Source organism: Puntigrus tetrazona, chromosome 19 (assembly GCF_018831695.1).
Source record: "Puntigrus tetrazona isolate hp1 chromosome 19, ASM1883169v1, whole genome shotgun sequence".
Taxonomy (NCBI): Eukaryota; Metazoa; Chordata; class Actinopteri; order Cypriniformes; family Cyprinidae; genus Puntigrus; species Puntigrus tetrazona.
Window position 1 is genome coordinate 15,353,584 of NC_056717.1, and position 22,902 is coordinate 15,376,485.

General features: G+C 35.8%; 3 protein-coding genes across 5 annotated transcripts; 2 read left to right on the forward strand and 1 right to left on the reverse strand.

Moving 5' to 3' along the window:
• The first annotated feature begins 2,024 nt into the window (after positions 1 to 2,024).
• anxa14 (annexin A14) lies at positions 2,025 to 6,851 on the forward strand. 2 transcript variants are annotated; one of them, XM_043218332.1, is made up of 13 exons: positions 2,025 to 2,670; positions 3,078 to 3,126; positions 3,237 to 3,339; positions 3,446 to 3,534; positions 3,862 to 3,975; positions 4,100 to 4,190; positions 4,610 to 4,689; positions 4,825 to 4,863; positions 5,200 to 5,290; positions 5,692 to 5,799; positions 5,914 to 5,969; positions 6,459 to 6,566; positions 6,675 to 6,851. In XM_043218332.1, the coding sequence occupies exons 2-13, from the start codon at positions 3,085 to 3,087 to the stop codon at positions 6,732 to 6,734; spliced, it is 981 nt and encodes a 326-aa protein (XP_043074267.1). In that variant the 5' UTR covers positions 2,025 to 2,670; positions 3,078 to 3,084; the 3' UTR covers positions 6,735 to 6,851. The 2 variants fall into 2 exon arrangements, with proteins under 2 accessions (XP_043074267.1, XP_043074266.1); XM_043218331.1 differs by having other exon boundaries at positions 2,032 to 2,670; positions 3,047 to 3,126.
• Positions 6,852 to 7,342: 491 nt separating this feature from the next.
• Positions 7,343 to 9,235, reverse strand: LOC122324119 (hyphal wall protein 1-like). The gene is made up of 2 exons (XM_043218334.1): positions 9,078 to 9,235; positions 7,343 to 8,261 (listed from the first exon to the last, which is right to left on the reverse strand). Exons 1-2 carry the CDS (start codon positions 9,132 to 9,134, stop codon positions 7,800 to 7,802), a joined length of 519 nt encoding a protein of 172 aa, XP_043074269.1. The 5' UTR covers positions 9,135 to 9,235; the 3' UTR covers positions 7,343 to 7,799.
• An 8,485-nt stretch (positions 9,236 to 17,720) lies between these two features.
• Positions 17,721 to 22,899, forward strand: sgo1 (shugoshin 1). 2 transcript variants are annotated; one of them, XM_043218316.1, is made up of 9 exons: positions 17,721 to 18,118; positions 18,410 to 18,609; positions 18,761 to 18,813; positions 19,331 to 19,395; positions 19,478 to 20,338; positions 20,418 to 20,558; positions 21,439 to 21,588; positions 21,856 to 21,955; positions 22,035 to 22,899. In XM_043218316.1, exons 1-9 carry the CDS (start codon positions 17,971 to 17,973, stop codon positions 22,168 to 22,170), a joined length of 1,854 nt encoding a protein of 617 aa, XP_043074251.1. In that variant the 5' UTR covers positions 17,721 to 17,970; the 3' UTR covers positions 22,171 to 22,899. The 2 variants fall into 2 exon arrangements, with proteins under 2 accessions (XP_043074251.1, XP_043074250.1); XM_043218315.1 differs by having other exon boundaries at positions 17,722 to 18,118; positions 21,790 to 21,955.
• The last annotated feature ends 3 nt before the right edge of the window (positions 22,900 to 22,902 follow it).

Consider the following 22,902-nt stretch of genomic DNA (forward strand, 5'->3'; position numbering starts at 1 on the left):
ATCCAGGAAGGCTACTTTAAATTCTTCAAAATAAGTATATATGGAAAAAAACCTTTTTTTACTATAGAAATATTTAGTAAATAAGAAATGTTTACTGAGCAGAACATCAGTTTATCCCAAAAAAATTTTGAGGGATTTTTGAAGGATCATGTGACTGTTGAAAATACAGCTTTGACATCACAGGAATGATTGACATTTAATAATATATCATTTTAGAATAGAGCTATTTTAATTTGTAGAAATATTTCACAATATTACTGTTTTTACTTTACTTTTAATAAAATAACAGCAGCCTTGCTGAGCATAAGAAACTTATTAAACCTAAGAATTTTTTTAATCTTACCCACCCCAGACATTTGAACAGTAGTGTACACATTCTCTTTAAAATATATAAATATTATATTATATTACATTATAATATTATATTATGTATACATTTGTGGATTTAGACCTAAAATCACGATTTTGACAACAAATGTCTATTTCCATATTATTTGACAACTACTGAAGAAATAAAAAAAACGTTCTCCAACAATCTAATTTCTCTTTTTTTCAGGGGGTAAGCAATACGACAAACAGCATTTAGTGATTCGAGAAGAGAATGAGGAACTCGCCAGCCAACAATGGGTGCTGGAATTTATTTGATCCCACCCTCTCTTTTCTTCATCTGACCCCTTCTCCTTCTGACTCCACCCACTTGTCCTGCCCCAACAATACAAACACTGTCTGTGATCTGATATAGGACACTATGAGGGCACCTGTGAGTCATCCTTACATACAAGCAGAAGATGTTGAGCAGGAAAAGTTTCTCCTGTCTCTAGAAATGGTATAATAGATAAAAAAGAATCAGTGTATTGTCATTTTAAAATAAGAGAGAAGCAGAGGTCAAATATCGTTCGACATGCTAGTGTTCTTGAAACATAAATCTCTCGCCTGCGATGTGTCTTATTTGCACATAGTTTAAATAAAACATTACCTACAGGTCATTTTCATGCTAATGATGGTGCTGGTGGTTAAGTCATTTAAAAACTTTTTTTCTGTTTTCCTACGCATCACATGAGAATGTCATCATCGCATCATCTCTGCTCGTTTTATTTGTTTACAAGCTGATGTTATTCATTTATTTGACATATTGGGTACATTCTGGTATGCATGCTTTAATATCAATGGCCTGCGATTAGTTTATAGTCATTGCAAAAGCTACTGGAGTGAATCCTGACAGATTCTGCCCTGTTGTTTTTATTACCGAAAGTGTGCTGATTTCCGAGTCAATATAAAGTCGCCATGTTTCTGGGTAAACCAGGAAACTTTATTATGTATAGATGTTATATTCAAAGCAAAATGTGAAATATGTAACAGGGAGTGGCTTTAATTTTGTAATAAAACTATGTTTAAAAAAAATATATAACATAATTTCAGAATTCGTCAGTTTTTGACTTCACTGTGGGTTATGTCTGTGTTAACTTATAAGAGTGCATCAAAAACAAAGTTGTATCAGCGCAAGCGTGGCCCCGGACCCTAAGTAGCACAACTACATTTGAATCAATAGCCAGCAGCAATACATTGTACGGGTCAAAATTATCATCAGAATATTAAGTAAAAATCATGTCCCATGGAGACATTTTTTAAGTTTCATACTGTAAATATATCAAAACTTAGTAATATGCATTGCTACTGTATTTGGACAACTTTAAAGGCGAATAGTTCGATTTTTCAACCTCAGATTCCAGATATTCAAATAGTTGCATCTTGGCCAAATGTCCTATCATAACAAACCATACGTTAATAAAGATAAAAATAAACATCTCAATTTCCAAAAAGCGCACCTTATGACTGGTTTTGTGTTCCAGGGTAATGTGCAGTAGCGCTTGTTTGTTCATGTTAGTCAGTTTCATTAAGGAAACCGATGTACTGCCGAAATGCGGTGTGACTGTGTTTACGCAGCGTTCCGTGACCGGACCGGAGCGGCGAGGTGAAGAGATGTCTGGTAACGGCTGCTGAAGAATGAGAAGTATGCAGATGCGCGCGCTGATGCCATTTTGTTTGTCCATGTCCGCAAATCAAACGCCACACCTGATGGTGTTGCTCTTTCGGGTGGAGGTAAACGTTCAACATTTGACTTGAGTGCATGCACACAGTCACATGCAAGTTCAGCTCCACTAACGCCTTTGTTTGCATTAACAACACGTTCACACATTTCTCGGATTACAACCCGTTTTATGCAGCGTTTAGCAATTAACATCGTACTCCGTTTAAACGTCCGTCTGAACGAGTTCGAGAATTCTCTTTCGAAGAATATTTGCGTTTAAGAAATGGTTGTTTTGGGGAGCAATGGTCAGTGGAGTCTTCCTGTTACGCAGGTTTTAAAAGTTCTTGTGTGTAGCGTCAAGGTTACACCCATGGGATATCTGATCTGATGGGATCTAACGTATTGAGAGCTTTTGTTTGGTTTGAGACGTTTTGTGCTTTTTGCAGCAGACGAGCCTGAGAAATTCGGCGTGTGGACGCTATTTATTTCTCAACGATTTAAAACCTTTTGACTTTATATCTTGCACTTTTAAGTTTGGGAGGGCAGACCTGGAGTCCAAAAAAAAAAAAAAAACCTGAAATTTGATCTCACATAGGACTAAAAATCTCACTACAGACACTTCAATTCTAAGTCTTCAGCAGGTAAAGCACTTTAACTAACCATTACTACTATGCTAGTAGTGTTTTGTTTTGTTTTTTTGCTTGGGTTTTGTTTTTTTGGGGGGGCGGGTTTGTAATAGTAAGACAGTAAGTTTTCTAACTATTTCAAATCAATTTGAACTGATATTTTAAGTGAGAATAAAGTTAATTTCATTGTTTCCTCATCTCTCTATATTGCTAAGTAATAAAGAATATTTACATCGTTTTTGAAGATGAGTGTTCTTAAGGTGTTATTTACTGGTTAGTTTTGCATTTATTGCTTTTCAACCCTGCAATTAAAAACAAGAAAATGCTTTTTTCATATGTAATTGGTGCTGTTATTGTGAAAATGTACTAGTGAAATTTGTTTGTACACCAGCTTGTTCATTACGTCCCTTTACGTTGACAAGTGCTATCATGGAGACAGAAGCTAAGTCACAGGAAACATCTCCACTTACGGTGAATGTTTGCATCTGTACATTTTCTCTAGCACTTTTTGTGTAGTACTTCAGTCCCATTGTTTGATATTCTCCATCCTCTCCTACATTGCCTTTTTTACCATCACATAGTTTGAAGGCATGTGGTGGGGGACCCTGGGGTCCGTGCGTCCCTTCCCAAATTTTCGTCCCGAGAGAGATGTTGCAGTCCTTCACACTGCACTGGAGAAGAAAGGTACTGCTCATGAGGCATGATTGGGGTAGTAAAAGTCAATCTACTAGTATTCTTTCTTTCAGACATAATTGCTGTTATTTCTAACTGCCATATCTTTCTGTTAAAGATGTGAGCACAGTTGTGAGAATAATAACCAACCGCAGTAATGCTCAGAGACGATCTCTAGCCCGGGCGTACAAGAATTTCTCACAAAAGGTAAATCAGAAACAAATTAATCTCCAAGTCATCACAAACTAGTCAGTCTGTGTGTGGGGGGTCAGGTTGTTTCTAGAGGCCGAATACTTTAAGAAGCCAAAATTAATATCACATAGAGTTCTCATTAGGAAATTGTAAATTGACTTAACAAACATCAAAAACTAAACAAAGGCTTGTGAGGATTTGGTTTAGGTTTAGAGGATATAAAATAGCATTAACTCAGTATAATCAGTCAATGGATAATCCTCATCATGACACTAACGTGTGTGTGTGTGTGTGTGGCACAACACTGGATTGTGTGTGTGTGTGTGTGTGTGTATGCTACAGGAATTGGAAGCAGGTCTGAAGAAGATCCTTTCTGGTGATCTGCAGTCTCTGATACTTGCACTGATGATGATACCAGAGCAGTTTGAGGCTCATCGTTTACGCAAAGCCATGGAGGTTTGGCATTAATCACTAGTATAGTGCTAGCCTGTGCAATTACATGACTGTGTGCGTGATTATCAACATATATTTGATTACTTTAACATCAGTTCATACTGAATAATTTTGTGTGTGTGTTCAGGGTGCTGGAACAGATGAAGAAACTCTTTTAGAGATTTTGTGCACAAGGACGCCACAACAGCTCTCTGACATCAGGGCTGCATACAATCAAGGTGCTTTAGGAAGTGATTTACAAGAGGCAAAAATGTTGAACCTTTTCATTTAGTTTGGGACATCTCAGTTTTAACGCTGCTCATACTAAAAGCATTGTACAATGTCATAGGGCTAAAGAGCTATATTTTCTAAACAATTATGTTTCTGCCTAAAAAAACTCAACGTGAGTTCTAAATATTTTTTGTGCTTGTATATAAAAACTAATTACATAATGATTATCGGTGTTTTTTTACTGTAAAACAACACAACAGTGCTTTTTGCAACTACTCTAGGATGAGATACGATTAATATTTATTGTATGTACTTTATTTAATATACTTTAATGAATAAATGGTATGTATTTGAAATCGATTCTTTCCGGTCGCATACATTTCCTATCAGTCCGTGTTTGAATGTTTCAACATGATCGCTTTAACAGAGTATAAGCGGGATTTGGAGAAAGACTTAATAAGTGAAACCAGTGGAGATTTCGCGAAGCTCATCGTGGCATTATTGAAGGTAAAATGTTTCACTGTTAAATACTTATCGCCAAAACCATTTTAATGTGTTGATACACCATCAGTAAGTCAATATCTTGTGCCATGTGAGTAGTAGTCTTCATTCTCTATTTGCTTTCTCTCTCTCTTTTATCAGAAAGAGAATGGACCAGGAATTATTGACCAAGATATATCAGTGAGTCCATATACATCCATGAGAGATTTGTCCTTTTAGGATTTTTTTTTTTTTCTTTAAAAGTGCTCTTAAGTCACCCTGCACTCGCAGGACTGCTTTCGTGTATTATTAGGAGATTTAGTTAATCAGAGCTTAACTATAAACCCTAAGATGTTGACTTTGCTTTGTTTGATCTGCTGCACTGCAACAGCCCCTACAGAGACCTCTAAATGACCTCGGAAGCAGGATCCGGTTTTCAGATCAGACTGACAGATACACAATTCAGCTCAGATAAGATGTGTATTCCACATACCCGATTGAATTGCGTTATTGATTTCAGCACATTTCGTTTTATAGTCTTTATCCGAGGAACTGAAAAACAAGAAGCCTGCGGCTGATCTTTGGATTCAAATACTCACCACAAGAAACCCTGACCATCTCAGAATTGGTGAGTTGCACGCGTGCAGATGTCTTCGTGGACATTTCATGTTCACATGGACACTAAACAGCATTTTTGGTCTAAATCTAGAATTAGGGTATTTGACAGCTCACGCTTCTGAAGATATCATTACGCATGAGATGTATTATAAAGTTTTATTATTTCCTGTTTAATTATTGGCAGTCCTGGCGCTTGGAAGGGTTGTTGCTTCCTGTAACCTTTGTAGAGGTAATAGCTTTATTACACACAACAACCCTTCCAAGCACCAGTAAAGTTATTGACACATTTGTAACATGCAAAACTTTGAAACATTTCCAACTGTGTTTTAAACCTTCTTGTATGGTCTTTGTAAGGTTGACAACGACAAATGTTTCTAATGTGTGTGAACAGTAATGTTGTTACTACTTCAGTGCTGGAAAGACTGGAGTTTGAGAAAGGCCAGACAGCGGAGGATGCTTTAGAGGGACATTTTAAAGGAATCCTCTCTGGAGACCTGAAAAAGGGCTTAAAGACTTTAGGTAAAAGAGTTTTATTTGTGTTTGAGGTATTAGTGTGTGTGCTCAATGTGTAATTACTATTTAACCGTAAATCCATAAAGCATGTTTAATTAATCTCTTTCTTTTTTTCATCAGTACGATGTATACAGAACCAGTATTTATTCTTGGCAAAACGGATCCAGACTATGAAAGTAAGACTTTTTTTCAGTTGTAGAAATATCTTAATGAATGTCATTTTCAAAAAAGCCAAGTATTAATTGAAGTTTCTATTAAATTGCCTGTGTGCAGGATCAGTTTCGCCAACTAAGAATAAAGTAAAACTTAAAATCATCAAAAGTTGGGTATAAAATACATAGAAAATTATAATAAGCTCAATATTAAAAACAAGTGTGCACACAGTTGCAGTAATATAACCTTACAAGTACAAACATAGTTTTGCATGGCAGGTATGCATGAATGAGAAATTCTTTCATACAAAGAATGTATTTCCTAAAAAAAAAGAAGTTATTTCCTAAAATACAATGTGTTCAATCCACGCGAAGCGCTTGCAAGATCTTTTAAACAACAACTACGCGGATATTGCGATCACTGCTTGTTGATGAACTGATAATGCTCGGTTATCTTTGTTTTTATGTTTGCTGTGAAACGGCTCTAGATATGTGTTGTCCTGTCCTCTGCAGGCAGCGGTTCTCCAGGGTGTGATGGTGGCTCACAGTGAGGAGGATCTACTGAGTGTTAGAGCGGCGTACCTTCAGTTAACAGGAACTTCACTGTACACAGCCTTACAGGTCACACACACACACACACACACACACACATCTTTATAACCATTCTTCATCATCGTTGCACCAACGTGATTTTTAAAATTATTATTATTTCTTGTTTTTTCTCAACAGAAGCAGTTTAAAAGTGAACTCCAGCAGGGTTTGCTGGCTATATGCCGTGCAGAAGATTAGAAGGCATTTTGTGTATAACGCACATGATAAACATAATGAGCAATTACAACAATTACAACAACAAACGCTTTGTGTGTGAAAATAAATAAATAAAATGTAACTGGGAATGTAAGTGAATTTGCAGCACTGTCCTTTTTGAATAATTGCGGAAGGCGATATAGTTATAATAATACTTTTCAAATTGTACAATTGAATTTTCAAATTAATGTCAGTTATGACACTTTTTCATAATTAGGAATCAATTGGAATCTCTGGTTTATTGATTTATATCATTGCCCGTGATATAGTTTTTAAAGAATAAAAAAAAAGCACAAAAAAAGTCTCATCAAAACACATATGTATTATGTATATAATTATAATATAAATAAATTAATTCAGTTATTTTTAGATTTTCATCTTATAGAATGTAGCTCGACTCGTTTGATTCTTAGCCAAAGTTTTCAATAAACATGTCATGAGATCATAAACTGAGTAAAAGGAAATGACTTTGCTTTACCTAATTTAGTCCTAGAAAAGCTCACTTACCAAACCGTTAATACATTAACCATTGCATTAGAAAGAAAATCTGCGCTATACTTCACTTTGAAAAACACACAATCAACAGATAATTTTTTTTTTTAATTTCAGACATTTTTATTTTAAACTATAAATGTTTCATTTTAAATATTAGATGCAGTTTTAAGGAAGCTAATAAAGCCACTTTGTATGTATGGACACTTATTGTCTGCGCTTCTTACTCCTTGAACTCATTCGTTCAAAAAAATTATTTAAAAACAAATTACATAAATTCATGCATAGAGTTTATTTGTTACCAAGAATATTTTCTAGTTTTTAAGCTGTTAAGGTTGAGCTGTTAAGCTTGTGTTATTACAACAATCAATTAAACTATTACCTAATACACTAGTTTTGTCTTATAGTACTGTAAATGTAATGACCATTAATATACTAGTCATTTATATATAAATGTATACATATAGTCTGTACCTTTATATATTAATTATATACTAGAGTTGGTTGTAAAACAGTCATGCTTTTCTTTAGTCCGGGGCTGATTTCAGGTAGCGCTCAGTTCAAGATCACGTACAGCAGCATGGATAGAGTATAGCTGATGGCGGTGACTGTCAGCGAGTCGCTGGATGATGGAGTCGTCCAAATTGAGGTCTGTTTTTCTGTTGTCAACGTGGCATTCCCTGCCGTCGTGGTATTTGTCATCATTGTCGTATTAGTAGTGTTGCTTGAAAATTCGGTCGCTGCAGAGCCCATGGTGGAAGATGGAGACGTGGTTGGTGGATCTGATTCAAACGTCACAGTGGGTCGAGATGCAGCTGAAGTTTTTAGGGTTATTGCGGGTGAAGTATCAAGTGTTGGACGAGTGGGTTGAGCTGTCGAATCTACAATTGTTGGCACAGCGGTTGTATCTGTGCTTGTAGCTGAACTTGCATCACTTGTTGACAGAAAAGTTGGAAATGTATTTGAAGTATCATCAGTTGTTGCCACACTATTTGGCACAGTCATTGAAACACCAATCTAGGGAACGATTGAAAAGTTTATTAACAATTGACAATTTTAGATGGTAAAAACAAAGCATAAGCGTTTATGTTTGTTCCTCAGATTTCATTGCTGTGAAACTTCCCCTTCCCTATTACTGTTCTCAATTTTGTAGTATAATCGGTGCAAATATAAAGTAAGAAATCTTTTGCTTAATATTTTTCCAGTTATCCAGTAAAAACATTTGAATATCATTAAAACGTGATACATTGACATGAGAAACAGAACAGGGTTATTTTTTCTCACTCCATTGACTCCATTGCCTAAAGCATAAGTCTCTGTTTTGTGTGTGTGTTTAAAACAAAAAAATAGATTTTCTAATAACGATTCATATTTAAACAGTTTAGCTTCTAAAATATATTTGTTTTCTTTTTGTTAAATTTGTAGACTTTTTTTTTTTTAACCGGGAAATACTGATTTTCTTTCCGTATAGAGGTTTTTCCCCTTGTCTTAATCATAAATGTATCTATAGTTTTTAATATTTCTGGTCAAAAAAAGAAAGTAAAGATCAAATAGCAGGTCTTATAAAATTCTTTATTGCTTGTTGTTTTACTATTATTATTTATTTAGTATATATATATATATATATATATATATATATTTTTTTTTTTTTTTTTTCCCCGGTAATTTTCTGTAAATTTGTATTGTATTCTGATCTGTTTTATTCTATTACATGGTTTTGATAAATGCTTATGACTAAGACCATCTGGCCACACATTTAATTAAATGTCAACATTATGGATTGTGAATATAAAATACATTTTATAAGTTATTAATGGATGTGTGTGTATTTACCTGAGCCTGGGAGACCAGCAGAGCCAATGTCCAGAATCGTGTGATCAGGCACTTCATGATGCAGAGAAAACGGTAAAAGATGCCACAGAGAATGAGATTTCCTTCAAATACGATGCCTAGCAGGTTCTCCCAATGTGGCCCGTGTCCCTCCTGCGCTCTTATATAGGGCTCATCAGGCTGTAATTATGTCATGTTCTCATGGTCAGGTGTGGATTAGTGAAAACTCTCAGACACTCCCTGGTCCAAGATGAAGGTGGCATTTGTTCTGGGCTGTGTGCCCAACTTCTATTGACGTTGTGATGTTACTGTTTTATGGATTTTTACTGGTTAACCTTTTTCCTGTAAACAGAAACCGGGAAAATACATGTCATCTTTTTATTCAGATTGAGCGTGTCAAAAAGTCATTGAATTGTGAATGTATTGATGTTATGGCAGTATAGTTTACCAACTTTCTGGTTTTCATTTAACTCTTATTTTCCAGTTATACTATAACAAACTGTTATAAGCAGCTGCTAAACTTTAAGGGTCTAGGCATATTTCTTGGAAATATCCCTTTGCTTCCTTGTTCCTCTGGATCATGTGACCATAAGGAAAACATGTAAAAAAATACTCCTATAATGTTCTCAATACATATAGCATCAAGTATCATTTAGCGTCATTTAAGTTCACAACTCAAGTTGAACATATATGAACTTTTCGTGCTGTTCATTGGTTTTAGAGTAGCTTCTGTTTTATTCTTCCTGTTTTTTTTTTATGCCAGTGTAGGTCACAGTGATTTGAAGAGAGACGTATATAATAGTATTAGTTATTATAATATGTGTATATGGATAATGTGTATGGATGCTTCTGTACTCTTGGCACACTTGTGGTTTTGAAGGACTGTTGAATTAAGGGTGCTGAAATGTATGTCTTTGATTTTTAATGTTATTATGTGTTATGTTTTATTTGAGCAAACAGAATAAAATGGCATAATAGGTCAGTAAATGTCACGGAGTGGTTTATTGTGACAGAGCACTCGACAAGAGAATAAATAAACTTAAACAGTTTTAATCCTCTTCAAACGGACAAAATAATAATATACGGATATGCAGGCAGAACATAAACCACACATGTAAATCTCGGCGATCGGACAAAGGTGAACTCAAACACACAGGACTAAATATAGAAGGTAATGGACTAAATTAACAAGAAACAGCTGAAGACAATGATACAATTAACAGCAACGGAAGGTAGGGCACAAAAACGACAACAAAAGAGTCCAAAGACGTGACAGTAAGTGCTTAAGACCTTATTGTTGGAAATAATTATAAATATCATGAAGTCTGAATACCATGACACACACACACACACACATATATACATATATAGACTTCATGCTTACATGTGACGCTTACAAATTTAGAGAACAGGAGTGGATGTAGAACAAATACAAATTTCAACTAATTTTTTGGAGTTTACAGTAGTCGTAAAGTAGTGGGAAGTGTCTAGGACATTTCTTTAAATGGCTTCAGCATCCCCCGCTACAAAAATCTTCTTCTAGTCTCTTCCACAGTTTGGTGACTACAGTGAGTTTCTTAGCCATCATTTTGGATTTTCATTCAGGTTTAACTCTGGCCCGTCCATTTCGTTTTTTCATTGTTTTTAGCCTCAAGAAACTGCTTTAGCTGTTTTGTTGTATGACCGGGGACAAGTTCCTGCCTGAAAATTGCTGACTAATTGGGTAATGAACAACAGAGAAGAAACCGCACTTTGATTTTCTGATACATATTTTTGTATTTACTGAATACAGTCATTTTTTGTTGAAGCGCAACTCTTGCTGCAAAGAAATCCCCCAAACGACATTTCCTCCTCCACCCTCTTCTTTACACATTCAGTCATTCCTCAGTTTGATGACAGACATAATGTTTCTCATTTTCTTTCATCCCTAAAGTGATCTTTGGACCAGTTTTCCTCTCTCTTCACAACATGCTCCTCAGCAAAGGTTAGTTTATTTGAACCATTGTCTTTCGTGGCCCACAAAAAAATCACAAATCACAAATTTGCATTGATCAAGTTTTCTTGCTGTGGCTACTGTTGACTTTCATCTGCTGTTGGAGGGTGTCAGTCACAAGTTAAGTTAATATATATATAAATTTTAGGCTGTGCTTCAGAATAAATTTCATTTATGAAATATGCTTCTGTTAGGATAACTTCAAATATGTGAATTTAATTAACCAAGCATGAAAATTAGGAAAAAAACTGGTATATGTGGAAAAGAAATGAAATTCTTTGTACTTTGTACTTTTGTCAATAAATAAATGTTAAAGAAAATTTACAATTCTTGGTTTTATTAAAAAGTTCCTTAAATTCTTTATAACACACTATACTATTGCTTTTTTAGTCTTTGCACAACATTTCCCAAAGCCCCAAAAACAAAACCCCAAAAACAAGACACAAATGTTATTAATTACATTCCTTAACAAATGCTTTTTCATAAAACTGAAACATTTCAGAATGAAACAGCACCATTTAGAGTATAACAGTAAGAATGTGTGTAAGTGACAATATTTTACAAACAGTCATGTTTATTTATTTACTGAAATTAGCAATTTTATGTCCTTATAAAATGAATAACATTATGATTTACATTATTCTATTCTGATTTATTCTGGTATTCTATTGCTTATGTGAAAGTACAATTAAAAAGGAGTGGAAGAAAAGACCACCAGTTGCCCGTTGCCACCACCAGTGCACAAACACAGGCAGTAACAGTGGACTGAATGAAGCGCTGAGATTGGTTTGTGGTCAGTGTTGCCGTTGCTGGTGTAGTTGTTCAAGCTCCTGTTGGTGTTATTAGTGGTTGCTGCTGTTGGTGAGGTGGCCTGAAAGGTGAAATAATGGGATGTTTGCAATGATAAATCTATTTGCTTATAGAACCACATTACAAGAGAGTTCAGTTACAATACATTTAAGCGCAGAGACCCCTTCCCCAACCCCACCGTGTGTTATTTTGAATATCACATATCATTCAAATCAAGCACTTTCCATATGACATCAGGCTCAAAGTGAGTGGCTCACTTTGATGCTTGACAACGCTTCAAAAAAAACACTAATGTAATGCTGTCTAATTTTGTGTTTGAATTATTATCAGTAAAACACCTGAAAAGACACAACAAGAACAAAGATGCCATCAATTAAGATGAAACGACAAAGAGCTAATAGTCAAATTGTTGTATGAGTTTTAATAAAGTTTTTACAGTTATATCCATGTGCGGACATTTCAGGGTTTTTTTGTTTAAAAAAATGTACTTACTTTTTTTTTAATACATTTGATTTAGTCGCACTTATCGTTTTTGTGGCTCTTTTTCTTTAATACAAGTGTATTTTTTAATTGACTCCGAATAGAAAAAAAGAAGCTACCTGAGCAGATGTTAATAACAACTGAGCTGCCATGGGCAATGCAAAAACTAAAATCTTGAACATGATGTCTAGACAACAGAGGTCCTGGTCCGGGTGCTTGTGTGTTGGTGGTCAGAACTTTTTGCGATTAACAAGCTTTTATAGGCTGCTCCTTTCAGGCATAAACACAAACAGTTAACATTATGTTGAACAGCCAATCAGCTGGCTTCTCACTCACTGCACTCAAAATCAGTAGACTAATTTATAGTCTTTCTTAACATTTCTTTAAAAACATGCCTTATTTTCAAGTGAAAATATAAAAACATCCTTTTATCTTCAAACAATAAATAAATAAACGTACAGTCTTTTCATTGAATATAGTTTATTTTTTATTTTTCCATTGTATGATTATTATTTTAAGAATACATAAAGATTAATGGGGGGAAAAAACTCTTACTTTACTCAATAAATCTAGATGTGTCTTGTTTAAATGGTGTTGCGATATACTACAACAAAACAAAAATCAGGTTTTACCACGTTCAAACAATATATGTGTTATTGATAATGCTAGATCAAGATTTTTCTTTTCGTAAGTGGTACTGTATGAAACTAGGACACATTCGATGGCGATGGCATGACTGGAATGCTCAAACTTTATTATCACTCCGTATTAGACCTAGAAGAACATTAGAGTTGTGTAAAGAAAGTTTCTCATATGAAGAAGAATCAGTGTGTCGTTGGAAAGCAGATGAAAGTAAACTTCATCTATCTGACGTTGCTGAGTTTCAATACATGTATTTCTTCATGACATATTTTATAGTATTTGAATGCAGTTTCACTGGTGTTCGTGACAAAGATATTGTGACCATTAAATTTAAAATGAAAATGTCCTCTTCTGCTTCCGGGAAATGTCCCCAGAGGTCTGGTTCCTGCACACCTGCCTTATCAGTTAAAAAGTTCATTTGCAAAGTTGAGATATTTGCATTTGGGTTGTTAAGCAAGAAAAGTTATACTGGATGAGACACGAAATCACGAAACTGCACTGCGCATGCTGTTGCACTATTAGAGATTGCTTTGACATATCACATATGGTGCATTAAAAGCAAAATCCTACGCGTGATTTTGCGATTTAGCGTTATTATCAAAATGTCCCTAGTTCACCCAATTGTACAAATACATATGTTTATATCTTATATATTAGCTTATTTTGTTACAAATTTAGCATTTGACAAAATGCAAAAAAAAAAAAAAAAACAGTTTGTATAGCTGTGTTATGGACTGACCTGATTAGCCATGCATCATCTATGTAGTAAAATATTAAAGTGCCACAGATAAACATCGCCTGACTACTAAGTACAAAAATAACTGAGGAATGATTAATAGTTAATGCAGGTAAAGCATTATTCGGCAGTCTGTGCGACTGCTTTAAAGTTCCACTACGATAAGAGACATCAGCGAAAACAGCAGAAATCCAAAGTGGACATACTGAGCTGAAACACCGGAGGAGCCTGGGCTTTGGCTGGGGGTCGGCGGCGATGTTGCCACGGTGCCGGTGGGGTCAGCAGGTCTGGGAGACAGAGGCTGGGTTACGGTGGCACCTGGGGAAGGGATCCAGGAGCTCTGGGATTGAAAGTTTAGAGAAGGACTGGTAGTGATGTTTGGGACAGTCACATTTTGGATGAAACTGGGTGACGTTGCGTTGGTGGTCTGTTCAGATGCGCTCTGTTAGAAAGAGCAGATTGAGACATTTGTATTGATAAAACTGTGCATTTTATTGATAGATTTCTTTTCCATGTTGTTGGAAATATGAAAGTGGTATGACTGAATCGCCCTGAATCGCTTAGACTTGTTAGACTTAGAAGAACATTATAATATATTTTTAATACTTTGATGTTTATAAGCAGTTCGTGACTCGGACATTTCGGATGAAGACGTCCCCTTACGCTTGCAGGAAATTTCCTGAGTGACTCAGGTAACACAACACTAATTATTAGCTAACCTAAACTAATACATATTTCTGCCGGTGTTGGTTAATAATAAAAAAGCTCTTTGTTCATGTCAGTTCGCAGTGCATAAACTAATGTTAATATATATATATATATATATATGTATGTATGTGTATACATTTGTCAAATTATTAGTTCATAATAAATATTGCTTAATAATCTCAGTCAATCTTTTATGGTAGTTAGACTGTGGGTGTACAGGTTTGTCTTTAGACAGACAGTACCAGAACATGATTAAACACCCACACATTAGCTGCAGGGAGAATTAAATGTCAAGTATACGACTCCTGTCTCATGTATTTAAAGCTCCTATCCTGGACCTTTAGGCTTTTTCTGTCAGTTCCCTTTCGTCTCCTCTTTAAGCTTTATCATTTAGTGTCTGAATTTTTTCACTCATAAGTGAAAAACAAGGGCAAATATTTTCTTTGTTTAAGCACAACCTTTACTTTTCACGGAGACTGAGCAGTAGTTTGCTCTATGAATAGTGTTGACTACAGCAATAAATTGTGCATTTGTAAGTCAATTTGGTCACAAGCACCTGGAAAATTAATAAATGTAAATGAGAGTGTAAATGAATGCTTTTCACGTAAAATGAAAGTAGTTTCTTTAAGTGGTTTTCTTGAATCAGAATTAAAAAAAAAGAATGAATAAAAGAATCATTAAGAAAAACTCAAATAAACTAAAAATTAAAAGAAAAACTAAATAAATCAGGCTAACTTGTGATGTAATTTGAGATTTGACATTAATTTAAAATAATAGTTTTACTCAGTTACAAGTCATAGCTCCAGTGTTCAGGATCACATGATCCTTCAGAAATCCTCTTAATAGGCTGATCTGCTGCTAAAGAAGCATTTATTATTGTTATTATTATTATTATTATTATTATTATTGTTAAAGACTTATTACCTGCTTAATATTTTTCATAGAAACTGTGATTCATTTGTGAGCTATTAACTCTTAATTTTTATTATTATTCAAATGCATTTATTTGAAGTACATAAAAAAATAAATAAAGATTATAAAATATTTCTTGGTCACTTTTGATTCATTTAATGCATCATTTTGCTAAATCAACGTCAACATTACTCACCCCAAACCTTTGAACAATGGTATATGTATATTGGTATAAATAGTACTTAGGTATGTATAAATAATGTTTCTGAGGTTGTATCTGATGATCACTCACCTGAACGATGAAGAGAATCAGGCAGAGAACAGCAAAGTTTTTCATTGTCCAAGCTGTTTGGATCTAAGTTGAGGTGCTGTGTCTGTGGCAGTGCCCACTTCCATCCACCTTTTTAAATACTGCTGATAAGGACCACTGAAATATGCAAAATCGCACTTATGTATGTGACACAACTCTGGTTTCATTTATCATGAAAAATTTCACACTTTATCATCCTTATCATAATCAAATAGCCCTTGACATTTAGACAACATTCCTGAAAACGACTTTAAAGCTCATAAGGTTGCTTTTCAGAAGCTTTTGTTGATTCCTTATCTTGCTTCATGAGTTCAGGGTACGGCTTCCTTGGGAGACAGTGTATTGCATTTTTCGCTTTATGTTTATGGATAGTTGCCTATTATTACTGTCAAAGTGGTTACATTTTTTCAAGTTTTACAACACATGCCTGATTCCAATGTTTTTTGTTTGTTTGTTTGTTTGATTGTACTGACCTGTTGCACTGACATAGAAACATCCTCACAAATTAAACTGTCACTTCTGGAATGCAGCTTTGTTTCGTGCTTGTAATTTTGGTAGAAAAAATTTCCACCTTGAGGAAATGTTTTGCTGCTAGGAAAAAAAAAATAAGGTCAGGTTTGCATAAACACAATTTTTAAATGTTCTTAATGTACTAAAAGGCATCACGCTGCCATGAGGTGTGTTGTTGAAGCACATTCTGTTTAGATGTGAGCAAATAAAAATATGATCCTTTTTATTTATCCTGAGATTCTGTATGTGAAAAATACAGTTTCTAGCAATCTTACAAAGGTTTGCACAAATGTGATCTTGCGTTACTGCATTCATATCTGATGACGATTTAAAATAGCAGAAGCAGATTTTTATAGCTTCACTTCAATAACTTATCTTTTTAGACTTTTTAGAGGAAGGGTTCAGGTTACAGTACAGCAAGTAAAGAGTAATTGTTTTGAATGTATTGTTATACAGTCTAAACATCTAAATGGTGTGGAGTCAATAAAGGTGAGTGGTACTTCTCATGCTGGTAAATTATGCATTGTTTAACAGGGAAGTTTAACAGCAGGTCACGTTCTTGTAAAATCACAATCATTCCATTTCTGCAAAATCATATGTGTGTGTGTGTGTGTTGTTGTTGTTGTTGAATTTGTTTTGGCAAATACAAGAATAAAGAATAATTCATTTTCCCTTGAATCACATGATATTACGATTTTATGAAGAATTTCAATCATACAACTTGATCTCACCCGTGAGCATCATGAGACCAGTTCACTCTTTCCATAGCAGTAAAGGTATTTCCTGGCAAGTCAAATGCTTGTAAACAATGAAATAGGGAACTAATAATCATGAGACCCTTCTTTCATTGTCTTAAACAAAACCAAGAGAAAGGTACACCGAATATTATGAAACCTAACTTGTTTAATCGTGATTCAATAAATAAAGAGCTAAATAAATGAGTATAATAAAAAAAATCAAATTTTCTGTTTCACTTCTAGAATTATGTAGCCTGTTTTAATAATAAAATATATACTAATAACTTATTTTTCTTATATAGCCTAGCTATTTAATTATTTTTAAGAAGTAGGCTTAACTTTTGTTAAAAGTTTTATGCAGAACATTTACATAAACAGAAAATAGTTTATGTACCCTTGTTATAATCATATAGCATCGAAAGAAATAAAACATATCCAGGGGTTAACTTTTATAAAACATATAAATCTTTAGCCTCTTTTGTGTGCTTGTGTGATGTTTGTTCATTCACTCATTCATTCGATTGTTTGTTTGCTTGTTTATTCAATTTTATTTTAAGCTTCAAACAGTATGGTTTCGGTCTATTAAGTTTGTCCATTTTTGTCTGTAGTTATAGTAGCCTTTTTTCGATATATAATTAAGAAACGAATAGTCAATTCCCCAAAGCTCTTCAGATTAAGCGAATTAAGATTTTTTGTGTGTGTTAATTAAATATTATATTTTAAAAGAACGCCGCCTGCAAACGAAACTTGCGGGATGACGTCGAAGCTATTCACGGAAGTGACGCAACTCTACGTCTGTTCCTCCAATCAGAGCTCGCAGCGCACGATTTCGAACATCAACATCCTCGAGGGGAGATACGCCGGAGAACCAACTCACGCGAAATAAACAACTTACGCGCTCTTCGGCGTAAAGCAGCTGTTTATTCATCTTATTATTGTGGCAAATAAGTGGGTAAAGCGTACGCCGTGTTTTGGTTAAGCTTGGCGTGATATGGAGATTAACGTTCACCCGTGAACGGCTGATTTTAACACTGGACTAGTTCGCGAGCAGCCCAGCCATGGTTCGGGAGCGGGTGGTGCAGAAAAAGTCCTTCCAGCAGAGTCTGGACGACATCAAGGACAAAATGAAAGAAAAGAGAAACAAGCGTCTCGCCAACGCTTTAGCTGCCAGCCGCGGCCTGTCAAAACTGAAGAACAAAAACACAGGTGCGATTACATCAGACTTTGGCTTTGTGTTGCATCCAGTGCCCACTGTATTGGTCTATGTGTTTGTTTGTGTTTATAACTTCTAGTTTGTTTTAAACGATAACGTTAGTACCAGGTCTACGGAAACAGACCTCTCAGTTATAGGGATAGTCAAATTGAAACGTTAAGGGCTCAGTCCCCATTCGCGTGCGTCTCTTATTTGTGTTGCACAGAAGGTCACACAGGCTTGGGAAGAAAATTGAAGGTCTGCAAATCACAAAAAAATGTTCCAATATGTTGTGCCCTCCACAGCTACAGTGAAGCCATTTGTCCTGAAGAGCGTCCAGGTGAATAACAAAGCTCTTGCAGTAGCCCTGCAGACAGAGAGGGAGAAGGTACGGCAGGCGCAAGGGGTCATCCTGCAGCTCAAGAAAGAAAGGCAAGCACTCATCTTTCACCTGCTGATGCTGAAGAGGACGCTTAAAGATCGAAGACCTGCTGAAAGTGCCCAGGTGAGAAGTTGTCACACAGATACGGAGTACTACTGAGTAGTACTGTGGTGCTCAGGTTTCCATGGGTTGAAATGCAGTCCAGGATGTTGTGTCTCTGTGATTAGACTTCATCCAAGCTCTGTCAGATTCATTTTCCTGCTTGTGTTTGTAGGTTTCTCCCATTGAGACGAGTTCACCAACTCTACCTCAGCCCATCAGTCCTAAGTAAGCAAAAGCAAATCTGTAGTTCTAAAGCTTTTAATAAACATAATACAGTAGGCACAAAGATATCTGTTATGCTCACCAAGGCTTTATTTGCTAATTAAATACAGCAATATTTTGACATATTATTATAGTTTCACATAATGCTTCTGTGTTTAATATATTTTTTAAAATATAATTCATTCCTGTGACGTAGAAGCTGGAATTTTTAAAAGCCATTACTCCAGTCTTCAGTGACTCACGATCCATCAGGAATCATTTTAATATGCTGTTCAAGATATACTTCTTATATTGTCAATTTTGAAAATAGTTTTGCCGTTTAATATTTTTGTGGAACCCATAATTTACTTGAAATAGTTTTGTAATATTGCACAATTCTGTACTGTAACTTTAATGAAATGAATCCTTGCTGAATAACAGATTTTAAACCTTGAGAGCCCATTTTGACTAAAGCTTTGACAAAGTATTTTGATGATTCATTTAACTTATTGATTATATTGTTGCTGACATTGCTGTGCAGAACAGTACACGTGGTTGGGACAGATATCCCTGATCATCACTCAGCAGAACCACCTTTTAATGCAGGTACGGATCCGTGTCCATATCACTTTAATATCTGAATACAATAAGCATTCTGTATTTAATCTTTCCTGGTTTCTGTTTGCAGAGGCTGTTCCAGGTTGTCGCAGCGACCGACAGGTTTCTTTGCCCCCCACAGTAGGAACAAGACGAAAGAGACGCTCCGAGGTTGTGAGGAGACAAAGCTCACGCTTTGACTCTGGCAGGGTCGAGAAATGTGACTCGCTAGATGTGAAAAGTGGAGACGCTATTGATAGCAGACAAGAGGTAGAGACAAACGCACCATTGGAGGAGGTCTGTCATGAGCGGGAAGAGCTTAACAAGGAACAAGCTGGACATAAAACAGGGCCGAACTATGAGTTCAGCCTAGAGGTTTCTGAACTCCCAGCCGTCCAGCACTCGACTCCTGAGCCCCCCCAGCGGCCCACCAGACAGCCCAAGAAGAAACCCACCCAAGCCGCTCCCCGCCCCAAACCAGAGAGGGGACGCAAACCAGACCGAGCGCCGCTAAAGAAACCGTGGGACAACCCCAAACCCCGTGCTCGCTCTAAGAGCCGGGACCGATCTCAGAGTCGTGCGAGAGCAGCGGCGCCTCCGCCTGCCGATCGCCTTAACTCCTCGTTGGGTGGCAATGACACCTTTGACTTCGACTGTGAAGAGGCCATCCATCTAACGCCTTTCAGAGCGGGAGCCAAAGCTGTGGAGAAACCATCGCCTGACGCTCCGGTTAAAAAAGACGAGGTCCTGCCCAGTCCCGTTGCCATGGAGACCAACACCAGCCTCTCAGAAGATGAACAGGACGCAGATGATTCTCCTTATGTACCGAAGAGGAGATCCAGAAGAGCTCGGAGTCCACCGCCCAGACGGGCTCGCTCTAAAAGGCGGTCTGCTCAAGTGGCAAAAGAAAATATTAGACAAAAGCAGGGCCATATTGAAGTAGAGCACATAGGTAAGCGTTCGTGTTTTGTGTATGAAACCGTTACGTTTTCTGTTGCCTGATTTAAACGTTTTAATTTAATGTTCTACAGAAAAAAGTGGGCCTGAAATGGAAGAAATTGACCTGCATCTCCACGGTGATCTCAACCCAGGCCTTCTGCTTCCATGTTCACCAGTTTGTGTTCTTCCTGAGAATCCCAGCCAATCAGAACCAAGCCAGGAGATCTGCCAAGGTAATTTAAATACATGAAAATAGTTTAAGAAAAAATGTAAAAACTATTCAGTTAAGCATCGTTTTCAGAATTACTGCAGCTTTCAAAAAGGTTTTCTTGTTGATTTTCCCTTCTACAAAAGGCCTCAAAAGAAATTCATAAATTGTCATGCATTTAAATGTTAATAATAAATGTTGCATGCACTGCAAAAAAAATATCCTCCTAAGCATTTTCTAATGCAAACCTCTATGCAAACTGAAGATATGAAATCTTGTTTTCTGAGAAATTAAATTATAAGTTTATGCTTAATTCAACAGGGTATGAAAACGTTTAATTTGAATTAACTTCATATTTAAAACCGTTTTAATCAAAATCACACTTTTTTTTTTTTTTTTTTTTTTTTTTTTTTAAGTGAAAATAGGACTTTTTATCTTATGTCGTTTTGGTTCTCAAAAGTATCTTAAAAGTCTGTAGATAATAGCATTGGAAAACAAGACAAAATACTGATGAACATTTTTTGCAGTGATACAGTAAAAGTACATATAAAATGCAATGCAGTACAATAAACGTTATTTCTATATTCTAGTGGTTGAGAGCAGAGATATTTATTGAAGTCCTTGTTTTGCTAAGTTAATTCAAAAGTAATGGAGATTTGTAGGAAATTGCATTTTCAAACTATAAAAAATTGCTAATACATTTAGAGACCATATTATTGTATTGTACATTCATATATTCCCTAAGTTCTCTTAATGTGGTCTTACATTGATCTTATATCTTATAAATGCCGTTTTAACAGCTGAAGTATTTCTTAAAAACTTTTTTTTTAACTCTTCTAAAGTCTTATATTTCTTTCTAAAATCAACAAAAACACAGTTTTAATCCTAGAAATATTTTCCCTTAGTGCCGTCTTCTGTTGTTCCTTTGGAGTCTCCTGGTGGAGAGGCGGAGCTTATGATGATTGACTGCCCAATATTTGACTTTTCAAAGCACTCTTGCAGCTCACGCGGCCAGGAAAATGAAATGCCCTTGGTCAATAGAGGCAGAAGAAAAGGTAAAAATTTTATTTTTTTTTTTACTTCAGATTCTGTTACATCTGTTGTTCTGGGCACTCTAGTCTACTGTTTCTCATCACACGTTTGTGCATCTATCTATAAATATTCACTCACCAACATCACATTTCTTGGGGTCACGTTTTCTAGAAGTGGTAGAAGGAAAATGAATTTGTCACACACATGCACTTGTGTTTCTGCAGGTGGGCTGGTTGTTCGCTCCTTTCTGGGCTTGGGTTTGAGTGATGTGACCAATCTCTCCCCTGCAGCCTATCAGAAGCCCATGTCTGCTCAAAACACCCCTCAAAGCTCCAGTCGTAAGCGCCGCTGTACGAGTACCGTCAACTACAAGGAGCCCTCGATCAACTCGTAAGTTCTGTGAAACGTCAAATAAAGCTTTTGGTGTGATCTTTTGTAACACCTTTTTTTTTTTTTTTTTTTTTTTTAGGAAACTTAGGCGAGGTGATAAATTTACAGACACCCGTTTCCTGCGGTCCCCCATTTTCAAACAGAAGCCCACTTCCCGTCGGAGTTCACTTAAAAAGCTGGAATTATATAACGAGTCTTTTGTGGGTTGTCGCTGAATAACTGATGTAAATAATAGGACCTTTTACCATGATTCAGCTTCATAGAATTACAGTGCTATCTGTCTGAACCTGTGCATTATTTTTTTTCTGCAGATTTTTAACTGCTGTGTAATTGAATTTGTAATTGTTTGACTTTGTGAATTTTAATAAAGTTCTTTTAATTTGTTGTTCCCACTTAAAATTAAACAGTTACAGAAAATGAACTGAAAACTTTTTATTACACTTGTAGCTGGAAGCAGAGGATTTTAATTTAACTTGTGTCAAGACCATTCAACTGCCAAGAATCATAAATATTCAGTAAGACCATTTTAAAATGAAGCAGCTGAGTGTTGGCATGTCGGTCTAAACTGTGTGGTACCAATAAAGTAAAACAAGCTGAAATTGTTTCTCATGTCTAACTGCTTTTCAAGCTTGTTACATTGTGGTAGATAAGTCAGGACCAAACTAAACTTTTGCATTATGTGCATAGCAGACATAGCTTATTTCACCAGCCCAAACTTTAGCACTTCATTTTGTTAATGCTTTTCAGTGAAGAACTGGTTTAACATTATTATAAGTCCATAATTCATTAAGATTTCTTAAAGTTATTCCATTCATGGAATATGAACAAGATTCCTAATTCATGAAACAAAGGTGTTAAGGTTCGATTTAACTACTATCTGTAAATACTCAACAAAAAAACCTTACTGCTTACATCATAATTAGCTTTTTTTTTGTAACATTTCTATT

What these genes read in the sequence shown, in the direction of transcription:
- anxa14 (XM_043218332.1), top strand. Translation starts at nt 3,085, where the DNA reads ATGGAGACAGAAGCTAAGTCACAGGAAACATCTCCACTTACG. An exon ending in ACAAGAATTTCTCACAAAAG is followed by an intron (nt 3,535 to 3,861) that starts GTAAATCAGAAA and finishes TGTATGCTACAG; the next exon opens with GAATTGGAAGCAGGTCTGAA. An exon ending in AAAGGGCTTAAAGACTTTAG is followed by an intron (nt 5,800 to 5,913) that starts GTAAAAGAGTTT and finishes TTTTTTCATCAG; the next exon opens with TACGATGTATACAGAACCAG.
- LOC122324119 (XM_043218334.1), bottom strand. Translation starts at nt 9,134, where the DNA reads ATGAAGTGCCTGATCACACGATTCTGGACATTGGCTCTGCTGGTCTCC. An exon ending in TGCTGGTCTCCCAGGCTCAG is followed by an intron (nt 8,262 to 9,077) that starts GTAAATACACAC and finishes ATCGTTCCCTAG; the next exon opens with ATTGGTGTTTCAATGACTGT.
- sgo1 (XM_043218315.1), top strand. Translation starts at nt 17,971, where the DNA reads ATGGTTCGGGAGCGGGTGGTGCAGAAAAAGTCCTTCCAGCAGAGTCTG. An exon ending in TATTGAAGTAGAGCACATAG is followed by an intron (nt 20,339 to 20,417) that starts GTAAGCGTTCGT and finishes AATGTTCTACAG; the next exon opens with AAAAAAGTGGGCCTGAAATG. An exon ending in AAGGAGCCCTCGATCAACTC is followed by an intron (nt 21,956 to 22,034) that starts GTAAGTTCTGTG and finishes TTTTTTTTTTAG; the next exon opens with GAAACTTAGGCGAGGTGATA.